The 12,824-nt window shown below is 32.9% G+C and overlaps 1 protein-coding gene across 3 annotated transcripts in view; it reads right to left on the reverse strand.

Annotated features, from left to right (window-relative positions):
• Positions 1–12,824, reverse strand: part of LOC150090531 (uncharacterized) — a 121,276-nt gene that overhangs the window by 85,838 nt on the left and 22,614 nt on the right. For all 3 annotated transcript variants that reach the window (XR_016547228.1, XM_090378653.1, XM_090378645.1), the window contains exons 4-6: positions 10,938–10,980; positions 8,409–8,474; positions 1,798–1,864 (exon numbers count right to left, since the gene is read on the reverse strand). Coding sequence is in view for 2 of the 3 variants with exons in the window: in XM_090378653.1 (XP_090234779.1) it covers positions 1,798–1,864; positions 8,409–8,474; positions 10,938–10,980 (176 nt within the window). In the remaining variant the exon portion in view is untranslated. The remainder of the gene's footprint in view (positions 1–1,797; positions 1,865–8,408; positions 8,475–10,937; positions 10,981–12,824) is intronic.

Below are 12,824 nucleotides of genomic sequence, written 5' to 3' on the forward strand. Positions count from 1 at the left end.
TTTATTAAAATATTCAAGAATAGCTTCCTTTTTATTAATTGATTTCTCTATAATAAATTGGGAGCCAAAAATTTCTGATCATAACCTACAGATCTTCTTTTATAAGCACATAACACTGCTATTTTTTGTAGTTTTTTTTTCAAACTGCACTAAAATTCTTGGTAAAAACTTAGTGATACTTATTTATCATTTGCCCAAAAATTCAACTGTCACATCTCATATATTAGGAATGATCACAGATCTCAGATGTTTATTTAAAACAAACCAAGATGGGCTGATGTGGTTTCCCATAAATCAAATTATGGGAAACCACATCAGCACATGAAAATAATTTTAAATTATTTTCATGTGCAAGAGAAGGGGGAGGAGTAGTAATTATTTCCTCAAATGATTATTGTTGTTATTCAGTTTAGAATATCAGTAAATTAATTATTAAATTTTTATGGTCTTTGTTTCTGATTTTTAATAGCTGTGTAAAATTATAATTGTTATATTATATGCAGATATCTATGTAACATACCATATAACAATTATAATTTTACACAGCTATTAAAAATCAGAAACAAAGACCATAAAAATTTAATAATTAATTTACTGATATTCTAAACTGAATAACAACAATAATCATTTGAGGAAATAATTACTACTCCTCCCCCTTCTCTTGCACATGAAAATAATTTAAAAATAAATAAAAACTACTAAAACAGAAACAGTGCAACTTCGATATACTGCAGTTTTGGATATAATGTGTGTGATTCATGTCCTCTAAGAGGGAAATAAAAAAATCATGGGCAAAAAATGAATTTCACAACAAACACTAGCAGAAGTAAATTCTGTATTCTCTTCTGTGGTATATTCCCTCAATTTTATGACAACATTTTTATAAACAACAATGGTTATCCAAGTGTAATTACTGTAGATATTGAGTTCAGTTTCTTCTCTCTCACCTCAATTAGAGATGCAATAAAAAATATATCAATTAAATATTAATTGCACACAGGACAAAATTAATCATTTTCCTCTGGGAGGGAAACCAGCTACCACACTTGTCAGTTACAATGTACTGTTATCAATTTTTGTAAACAAAAACAAATGAATTATTTTTAAGGATTCGTATGCCTTATATAAATGCAAAAACCACTAAAGGCATAAGGAAGAGTGTGCATGAATTTACGAGCGGCATGTATATTTTTATAAGTTGCCAACAGTGACCTACATAAGTATACTACAGTACTGTAAAATTCACTATATTGTTTATAATCCAAAGCAGTACATCCTTATCCCTGAGGGAAAATGGGGAGAAGAAGAAGTCTCATAATGTGATCCAGGATGTAACTCAGCCATATTACATGTCTCATTCAAAAGTATGGGATCATTATAAAAAATTTAGAATTTTGAAATTTTATTTTTAAGTATATGAAAAATTGCTATTTAATATTTTTATTTTAAAGTACAGCATTATAAAAAAAAAAACTATGTTAGTCATACATTTTCTATTTAAAACATTTAACCATTTATTTTTCTGTCCATTAATGGCAAAGTAATAAAACTAAATGAAAAAAAAATTGCAAAATGAAATTTTTTTATTTAAAAATGCTTGGTTGCTTAATAGATTGTTTCTTGGTCATTTTGTTTCATTGTGCATTCACGATAAAAAAATTGGGAAAAACTGAGTAAATTCTACTTTCTGCTATAACATTCTTTGCTTATAATGTGGGTTTTAAAGTTGTTCCCAACACCTGCATTATATTGGGATGCACTGTATTTAATAAGCAATGGCATAAGAAGTAAACTTACTTATAAATTGGATGGAAATAACTTGATAGCGTTTCCAAGATAAATATAAGATATGCACAACAAAAACCTAAAAAAAAAATTTTAACTATTAAAATAAATAAATAATACAGTGGCAAGTCTTATAAAGCAAATTCTGTTAGAAATAGCTTTATTTGCATGCTCATTTCCTTTCAACTTATATTTCTTTCACATTAACTTACTTTCTTCCATAAAATTCCACTTAGTCATAGGAAGTGGAAAGCTTATTTAAAACTAAGAAGAATTAGATAAATACTTAAATACAGTAAATGAAGGTGACAATTTTCACTCACTTTTTTTTTGACTGATGCTACATCAGCTTGCTTCCTTGTATTATTTTATCAAAACTAATACTATAAATAATACAAATTTCCTTACCATGAATAATTTTTTAAAGAACACTAAAATTTTATGCCAGTTTTTTCCATGATCTATCATACAACTCAAGGTTATTTCTTAGAGAGAGAACACTTGATATTCACTATACTTGAATCAATGAGTTTTGGTGTACATATATATAGGTAGTTGCCAATATTTATGACACTATTTTCTTAGCAATTGTAGTTGAATGCATGCACACAGCTAATGTCATTATTCTGATTATCAGCCTAGCTCTGGCAAAAATTTGGATGAAATGGAATTTTTGTAGTGTCCAATTATGCAATATTAGGTAGAACAGTAAACAGGAAATTTATCACTGATTGTAAGATGTGGGGTAATTTTGAGTTTTTTTTTTTTTTTTTCTTCAGGTAGGGATATGTATCAAGAATGAAGAAAAAGAAAGAGATGTGAATCCAAACCATAAGCAATCGGGACGACCACTGTAAATATAACACTACACCTTCAAGAGAGAAACCCTGGCAGATTTGAGATATTGACCTAAAATCCTTCAACCCCAGACATTTAAGGGAGACAGCAGGTCACCAGTTCCTTCTAATGATTTGTAATGTTCTCCCCAAAAAGAAGGCAACTAATGAATTTTTTCAGAGTGAGAATATTTTTTAAATGGAAGTCTGACCTATCCCCAGGTCTCCAGACCTGATTCCCACTAATCATGTAGGGGATGCTCTAGAAGTAAAAATTTCAAATCATCAATCACTTCCCAGAACCATATTTGTATGATGAGCTGTTTTCCTGGAAAAGTGTGCTTCAGTACCAACAAGACTCATAAACACTTGATTAATAGAATGAGAGTCCATCTTAAGTACTACATGGCTGTTCAGAAGTATAGATTACTTTGAACTTATGCATAGGTTCAACACTAGCACTAAATGAGATTCACATATCATGTCTATACAAGGTAGTGGTTGTTATTTACATAGTATATTAGCATCTAAGGTATGGTGACAAGATGCCCCAGTTTGCAATGTCTATTCCCAAATTTTTTTCAGGATGCATAAACATGCAGTTTTCTGAAATTTTAAATGTAATTGTCAACCAATAGTTTTTACCAACTGAATTTGCACAAATTCAAATTTATTTTAAATCTCAAACAACAATACCAAATATTACTTCATAAAAGGCATTCGTATTTCTCTGCATAATGCAATACAGCTCAGAACTAAGAGGCTATCCTACAATGTGTATCTCTCAAGGTTGCATTTTTGAAGCTGCATCACTTTTTAGGTTATGGGGATGATATACTGTATAGTAATGAAAATCATTTTATTATGAACTATCTTGAGATTAACTTAATTTCTTGAAATTCGTTTGTATTTTTACACACACACACACACCTATAAATCCTAGGATTTACCCAGTTTCAAGTGGTAAAAGGCAAATAACACATTTCAGGCTTTTACTGTTCTGATATGGCAAATCCTAAGGTTTACCAGTCAATATAGAAGCTGCAAATTCTCTTCCATTATCTGAGTAAAGTACTGTATATTAGGTGCTTGGAATATAATGTGTTACCCAGACAACCTTGCAGGGATAGGAGATATATCTGCCGCCTGTGCCCTTCTTTAAAAATTATAAATGTGAAGATGGCATTTCTGATTTTTAAACAGGGGCATAGGGGGAGGATATATTCTCTCCCCTGAAATATCATTGGTAAAAGTGCAAAAAAGGGAAACAATAATAATTTCAAAAATGTTCCACTGTTGGGCATAACAAGGGCATAGGGAGGAAGGCACATCTCCTATCCTAGAAAGGTTATGCAGATATCATATTCATTACATTAAGAGTGTCTAAAATACACATGTGTATATATATTAGTGAGAAAATAGAAGCCAAATTTTATACATAATCCACAAAACGTACTTGACCATTCTTTATGTGCATATTGGAATCGCTACCTGGACATGTGCTGAAGGACAAAGATAGGTTGTTTGCACAGTATTTTGCAAAGTACTGTTTATACAGTACTGTGTGTATGCAACAGTGTACAGGTTTATATGCAAAGTACTGTGCGAACACAACAAACAATTGAGAGAATTTTATTCCTTTGTTTTTGTTTTTCTTTTTTTTTTTTTGATGCATTCAAAAACTCACTGGTTAAGTTTATATCAAGCAACTGATCAAGTATTAAATTATTTTAACTATTGAAAGCTTTTTTTTAAATGTTCTAAAAGTTGCATAACGGAGGTTGTTAAGTTACATGTATCAGGTTATAAAGATGCCGAAATTACATATTTGATGTACAATGATATGTTGAAATTTATGGAATGGATGCATTTAAAATATGCCCAAATTTTAGAGGTTGCACAAAATGTGTGTAAAATATTTATAGGCAATTTAAAACTGACAGACTTATTATTCAGTCAATTCAGTCATGAAAATTTTTTTTAGAAGATCTGAAAGTGAAAAATGACGATGATGATTGACCATTGGTCTTCTTTTTTTTTTTTGTGTATTTCAAGAACAGACTTGAAATATTATGTGGAGAGTGAAAAATTATCTGGCTTTTTGCATACCAGTCATTTGTTCACTAATGGAATGTTGAAAGCATTTTCAGAAAAAATGTTGAGTGGTCATATGAATGAAAATATCTGAATGTAAAAAACAATTTCACCATTTTGTAAAAATATTTAGAGGTTTTTATAAGATGATCAATATATGGTTAGGCAGAAAGAAGTTCAATAAAATATTATTGAACAAACATATATTAAACAATACATTCTCTTTTATAAATATTTCTTTTCAATTTTAGAGAACAGATTTAGTATTAGTATTAGCAATGGCCACATGGTGCAAGGAAGCCTTTGACTTATGCTGCACCAGCCAAAAAAAAAATAATAATAAAAAAATAAATAAATTACAATAACAATAAAATAAATAACAATAATAATAAAAAAATAAATAAAATAATAATAATAAGAAGATAAAAAAATAATAATTAATAAATAAGAGAAAAGGAAATGGACAACCTAAGTGTTTCCCTCTTCCCTTAGGTAATTATCCAGCAGACCTTTGAATTTCCCCAAACTGTCAGCCTCTACCACCCATGTAGGCAACTTATTCCAGTAATTTATAACTCACTGGCTAAAATAAAACTTCCTGCAATCCAGTCTAAACATCTCCCCCCGGTAACTTGAAATTACTGCTCCTAGATTTGTCATCGATGACACTCCTAGATAGTGTAATTGATAAGACACCATGGGCCCTCCTTGCAACCTGTCTACAATGCTCAGAGAATTTAAAGTCTGACCGTATCATAGCACCCAAGTCCCTTTCCTCCACTACCAGCTTTAGTTCAACTCCACCAAATGTATAAGTTATTTTGGGGTTAGTGTTCCCCAGGTGCAATACCTTACACTTTGCTGGATTAAAGCATAGCTGCCATTTTGCTGGATAAAGCATAGCTGCCATTTTTCTGACCATCCCTGACATCTATCTAGGTCATTCTGAAGAAGCTCTCCTTGGTGGTGATCATTAACTACTCTACCAATCTTTACATCATGTGCATATTTATCCCTCCATATGCCCTCTATTCCTTCATCGATGTCATTTAATAAAATCAAAAACAACAGTGGTCTTAATACTGATCCTTGGGGAACTCCACTTCTTGCATAAACCCAATCTGAGTAATAACCATTTATCAACCCTCTGTCTTCTACCCTGAAGCCATCCATCTAAGAATTTTCCCTGTGATTCCAACCTGTTCCAGCTCATAAAGTAACCGCTCATGTGAGACTGAGTCAAATGTTTTGCTGAAATCCAAATAAACGATGTCTAAATTATTCCCTGAGTCCAGCTCTTGAGTGACCCTGTCAAAACAGCTAACCAGATTAGTTAAACATGATTTTACCTTTACAAAACCATGCTGAATATTCTTTAGAATTCCATTTCTATCTAAATGATCCTGAATTCCAACTTTGATCATTGTCTCCATGATTTTCTCTACTACTGAAGTTAGACTAACCGGCCGGTAATTTCCCGCTTCACTCTTAGAATCACCCTTATTTATTGGAGACACATTGGCACTTTTCCAATCCAACGGAATCAGTCCCGAGTCCAGTGATGCTTGCATAATTAGCCTCAATGGTTCAATGCACTCACTTGCCGCCTCCCTTAAGATTATAGGATACATGTCATCAACCCCAGGAGCCTTACTGGCCTGTAGGAAAGTTTTTTCATTATATAAATGTGTGAAATTCCAACATTAATTAATTTTTTTTCGACTTCACTCCCATAATTTCTCATTGACGTAAAGGATTCTTCTGTAAATATCGATGCAAAGTAACTGTTGAGTTCATCTGCAACTTCAGCTAGGGTATCTAATACTATCCCATGTCCACTACATATGGGTCCAATCTGGTTTGTTCTTCTCTTCTTTGCATTTATATATGTGAAAATTCCTTATCCCTCCCCCTTTGCCAGCCTAATCTTTTCTGTGGCACTATTACAGATCAATTTGTAGCTGTTATAAACTTCTGTACTTTTTATTGCTTTTTTTTCTGCTCAAGTAATCTGGCAACTTCATTATTCATTCAACTTGGAATCCTCCTCGTGGAGTATTTTTTTAATGGTATATATGCATTCAAGGCTTCTGTAATTAATGTTTTTAAGGTATACCATAGTTCAATTGTATTCGCTCTCTGTGAGACATCTACCCAATTAATAGAGGCCATGTAGCACCTTAAGCCATCATAATTTCCTTTCCTGAAGTTATAACCCATTCCTTTGCCTTTAACTACTGCTACCTCTCTCTTCATCGTCCACCACAGAACTCCGTGATCACTTCCTGCTACTGGGTCCTGTACTGTCAGCCCTATTATGTCATCTGGTTCATGGGTGATGATGAGGTCTAGAATATTCTTTTCCCTAGTACTTTCCCTGACATGTTGATACAAATAGCAATCATCTAGTTGATTTAAAAATTTTGTCCCCCATGAGGAATTTCCCTCCCATTTGCTCCAATAAATATAGAGGCAAATTAAAATCACCCATAATAAGACATTCATGCTTACTTGCCCATTCCATTGCATATAGAGGCTCTCATCATAATCTTCACAATCACCTGGCCTGTAGATTACTTCCACTCTCATTATACCTTTGCTTCCAACTATCTCACACCATACAGATTCTATATTAGCATGCGAAACATCTGAATCCAGGAAGGCTTTCGTCACACTCAGGTTGCTTTTGATAAGAAGCACGACCCCACCACCCCTTCTATCTTCCCTATCCTTCCTTATATATACCATACTGAAACTCGTCATCCCATATCTCCAGGTGGCACCACGTTTCTGTAAGCCCTATCATGTCAGCGTTACTTGTCCTAACGAGCAGTTCGAATTCACTCATTTTATTGATGACACTTCTGACATTACTGTACAAACAATTAAGACTTAGTGTTCTTGTACAGTTAACTACTCTGACACACCCCTTAAAGTCGTTCAATCTCGCTTCCCTGGTATTAGCTGCCTGCTCATTTGAAACGTTTCTGCCCTCAGAACATCTTGCTAATATGTTCTGCTGCAGTAACAAACAAGAACTCTTGAGGTATGTGCAAGTGTTAATTTATATATTTGTTTATATATTTATATTATTATTACCTAAAAGTGGTGAATCTCTTAGTCCTGTTTTTTTTTTTTTTTTTTTTTATTTGTCCTGGATTTTAGACTTTAAAACTCATTTTTGCCTCAATTGTAGCCATCAGTATTAGGCCATTCTAATCTAAGGCCATATTTTAAACACCATGCCTAAGTCTATCTTTGAGGAAGCAATGCATGGTTCCCCCCCCCCCCTTTAGATTCTCATGTTTTTAATCCATATAAACAGGCAAACTGACCACAGAAAATATGCAATTTACAAAGGACATGAAATATTTGTGCCTTGTCGCTTTATTAGTTATCTCATTATAAATTTTAAAAAAAGCATGATATGCAGGCAATAAAAACGCAATAAGTCAAAGAGGAAAATTTTGAGATTTTAAAATTACAGTTCTTACTGAAGAGACCTTTAAGAATTCCTTTAACATCTGATAGGATTTGAATACAGACCTATCCACAAAATGAGTCAAGTGGTGAACACTACTGCTGTAATGTACTTCCATACCAAATTCATTAACCACTCAATTATTTTGAAAACTGCTACACTTTTTGTTATCAATACCTTAAACTTTTGGCTATTGGTATAATATAACTTACCTAGTTGTGAAACTACTAGTGACCATTCGACCATAAGTTTTCCAACTTTCCCTAATACATGGAAACCTAAAATGTTCAAATTAAAAAAATGTTTTTATTACTGAAATTTTATTTATGTAATATAGTGATTATTGTAAATTCATGTATAAATATGCACACAGGTGAAAAATTAACTTATATGATAAAAAACTGAAAAACAAATACCACAAAACTATTGTCCCTTTGAAAAATATATAATAAAAAGTTATGACACTAACAACAGGGAAATACATAGAGATTTAAATAACTTTTCATTTATACTATCTACAGCTGGGGTAAGTTTACAACTTTACTGTGGCTAGTTTATTACAGCTGTAACATATCACCCCAAGGATTATAGAATGCTCTTAAATATCTTTGACAATATTTTGTAACAAAAAGAAACTGATAAGGAATAATCAATAGAAGGCATGTATAAATTAGTCTGCAATGAAGTTACTAAGAAGATTAGGCAGGTTAAGGCAGATTCAAGAAATCTTTGACTAAGAACAAGAAGAAAATTTCTTTGCTATTTTCTTATTAACACTGAAAGAAAAAGGATAAATTTCATTAACTACTAATGGTCCTGTTAAGGTTGCTGACAAACTGAATAAATATTTTTCATCTACATTCACATGTGAAGATTTTTTAGGGATGGGGATACTAGAAGTATAAATAATTACAACTGGGAGCTAATGATTTTGCAATATCTGAAAGTAAAATTAAGGAGAAATTGTTGAAGCTAAAAGTAAATAAGATACTGGGTTGGGAATCTATCCAATTATACTGGAAAAAGCTGCAAAGGAAATAAGCAAAGCTACAACCATAATCAGCGATCAAAGGGTGCAGTAATTACAGAACTGTCAGCTTGACTTATGTTCAAGGGTAAAATAATGGAGTCAGTGGTTAAAGTAATGCAGGATCACCTTGACAGGAATGCAGTTATACAGCAATCATGGAAAATCTTGTCTGACTAATCTGATCAACTACTATGTGTAGTCAAAGGAATTGGATGCAAAATTAATTTTTAAAATTATATACTTGCATTTCACTAAAACTTTGCATACTGCTCTACATAAAAAACTGTGTGCATATTGGCATAGGTCATTAATAATAACTGAGTGGTTATTAATGGCCATGGCTCTTCATGGATTAATGTTATTCGTGGAATATCGCAAGGTTTAGTGCTGAGTGCCTTGCTTTATCAACATTTAAGTTTAATTTGAAGTTTACTGATGACACAAAGGTTAGCAGGGTGGTTAAGGATAGAAATTAAGGTATGCTACTGAAACAAGACCTACAGTAATTAAGCAGATGGGTTAAGAAGTGGCAATTCATCTTCAATACTGAAGTTTAATTCACTAATAAATACAAGTACCACATTCATGTAGGAGTAATCTTAGAATAATGTATCATGGGTGGTATAACACAAGGCAGTGGAGAATGAAAAAGAGCCAGTAGCAAATGTAAAATCTGACATGAATTTTCTGATCAGTGCAGATAAGCTGTTAGAATAATTCACAGGGATCTGTCAATGATATAGTGAAATTTAGCCAGCAAGGTTATTGTTATTGTTATTGTTATTATTTGGTTTTTAGGAGCATTAGCAACAAAGGCCATATGCTCTGGGGATATGCGGTGGTCATTCCCTGACCTCCATATTTGGTGGCTCACAGGCTCAAACCCCAGTCTAATCAAGAAGCGTGTGCTACGCACTTCTGCTCCTGCCCACCTGGCTACGGACGGGGCCAGCCAGCAAGGACATGGAGGCGATTATCCCATTGTATAAGGCAATGGTTAGACTGCAGTTTAAGTACTCACATACAGTTCTGGACATCTCATTTTAAGAAGGAGTGGATCTCTTGGAAAAGAAGCAAAAAAGAACAACCAGATTAGTGAAGAACACAAAAGGGTGTTCTTACCATGAAAGAATTCAGTTATGTAAATTGCAGTGCTTGGAAACTATGGCACCTGTGAGAAGACCTGTTTAAGTGTTTGGCTTTAAATAGATTGAGTGAACTAACAACAATAGCATCCTTACTATTTCCTCAGACAACATGCATAAGAGGTCATAAACTTAATATGAAAAGGGTAGCTGCAGGACAGATGTGTGAAAATTTGCTTTCAGTCATAGAGTAACTGATTGTTGGAACAAACTACCATCTGGTGTTGTGAAGTAGGTAGTTTAAATAAATTTAAGGATGAGACAAATTACTAGAGGAAATGGACAGTTTTTTTTTTTTTGGCTGACGCTATACTTGTATAAACTTGTTTCTGGCATCATTTTCCACTAGTGGCAAATGATGCCTACTAATACTAAACTTCCAAGACATATTTTGAAAATTTCAAGTGGGATTAGACAAATTATTAGTCAGTATGGACAAAATACTTAGGTAGTTTTTTTTTTTTTTTTGTCTGATACTGTAAAAGGTTGCTTTCCATGAATCATTTTGCTTTTACTAATAATCAAGAATAACTGTTATAGAAGAGAAGCAAATGCAGAATATTTACCTATATCTCCATAAGTAACATTTCTGGAATTAGCTGTAGAAGTCTGAAATAAAAAAAATAAAAATAAATAAATATATATGTGTATATATATATAGAGCATCTACAGAATTACAACAAATTTATTATTAAATATTTTCTTTATTACAAATCATAACGATTACAATAAACTAAACAATAAAAAGAATTACAATAAAAGGAAAAGGAACTAAAAGTGTTATTAATATATTTAAACATAAGTGCCAACTGACAAATGCCACTATCTAACAATCCATAAATTCCCTTTGCAATCTATCTATATGCATATAATATTTATTAGACTTTCACAAAATGACAAAAAAATTCTCACTTCAAGTTTATGATTAGTATGTATTCTATATTTCTTGTATATTTGCTGAATCATGGAAAAACTGGCATTATGAGGTTTACTGAAGCGAATACAAATATTTGGATGTGTTGTATCAAATCTTCTTTGGACAATTTTCCAAAGTTGTAATCCTAAAATTTTCTTTCACCAAAAGCTTCATGGTTTTCAACACTGATCTCAATTGGTTAGTTAAAGCAAAGACTATGTATAAATATAGTGCAAACACATCAGAAATACATAGCTATATCTGAATAAATCAGAATATTAGTAAAACGGCATCGTTTTAAGTTATATCTCATATTGTGAATACCTTCACAACGAGTTGCCATGATATTGCACTACTTCGAATAAGTAACGCTTCACCTAAGGGAGAAGACTAATGTTACTTATTCTCAGATGGATACCACCACCCAGACGGCACCGTTTCAGGGCTATTTTATGTATGTATGTGAATATCTACTCGATTATCCACTTGTCCCTATTAGACTTAGAAAAGCAAAAAGTAGAGGGAAAGTTATAGTAGGAGGGGAAGGAGGAAAACGAAACGATTCAGAAGAATGAAAGGGACAGTAACTCCTTCAACTCACACCACTCAAAAACTCAAATTCCTCGAATAGGCAACGCTTCCTCCAGTAGAGAAGACTGTTGTTACCTATTCTCGGAAACTCCGTGATTATCTGGCTTCCCTAGCGACCATTTCAAGACTTTTGGTCTATCATCAGTGGGCGGGCAGGTACCCGTTTCAGGGCTATTTGGCCCTTCTTCGGTGGGTGGGTAGGTACCCAAGTGATGCAATGATGGCAAAACAGTTATGAAGTATAAACTCCACAATATGAGAGATGCCTGATGGTGTATCATGTATTTAGACTCAAGCGTTTAGGGCATAAGCCTCAAGCTATGAAGGAGTCTAGATTATGTATAAATATAGTGCAAATGCATCAGAAATACATAGCTATATCTGAATAAATCAGAATATTAGTAAAACGGCATCGTTTTAAGTTATATCTCATATTGTGAATACCTTCACAACGAGTTGCCATGATATTGCACTACTTCGAATAAGTAACGCTTCACCTAAGGAGAAGAACTAATGATACTAATGATAAGGAGAAGAACTAATGTTACTTATTCTCAGATGGATACCACCACCCCAGACGGCACCGTTTCAGGGCTATTTGGCCCTTCATTAGTCTTCTCTGCCCTAAACACTTGAGTTAAAGCAAAGTGAATTAGTTTCAACAAGAGACAAGTGATCAGAAAAACTGACAATCAATAGTAGTAGTAGTAAAATTTTTCCAGTGAACTGTTTGTATATTTTGTATGATATATTTGAATGACAAAATAGAAAAAAAACTCAAAAATATTAATGTACAATATTTTTGACTAATCTCATGCAGTAGCTAAAAAAACACACCATAGATACAGCTTTACATTATAGTCATTATACTGAACAACAGCCTGGTCAACTATGTGGTCAACTATGTGGAGGAACTATGCTGCAAAACATCACATTTCATCATCTA

Source organism: Mastigoproctus giganteus, chromosome 1 (genome assembly GCF_048544385.1).
Source record: "Mastigoproctus giganteus isolate SK-2022 chromosome 1, ASM4854438v1, whole genome shotgun sequence".
NCBI lineage: Eukaryota > Metazoa > Arthropoda > Arachnida > Uropygi > Thelyphonidae > Mastigoproctus > Mastigoproctus giganteus.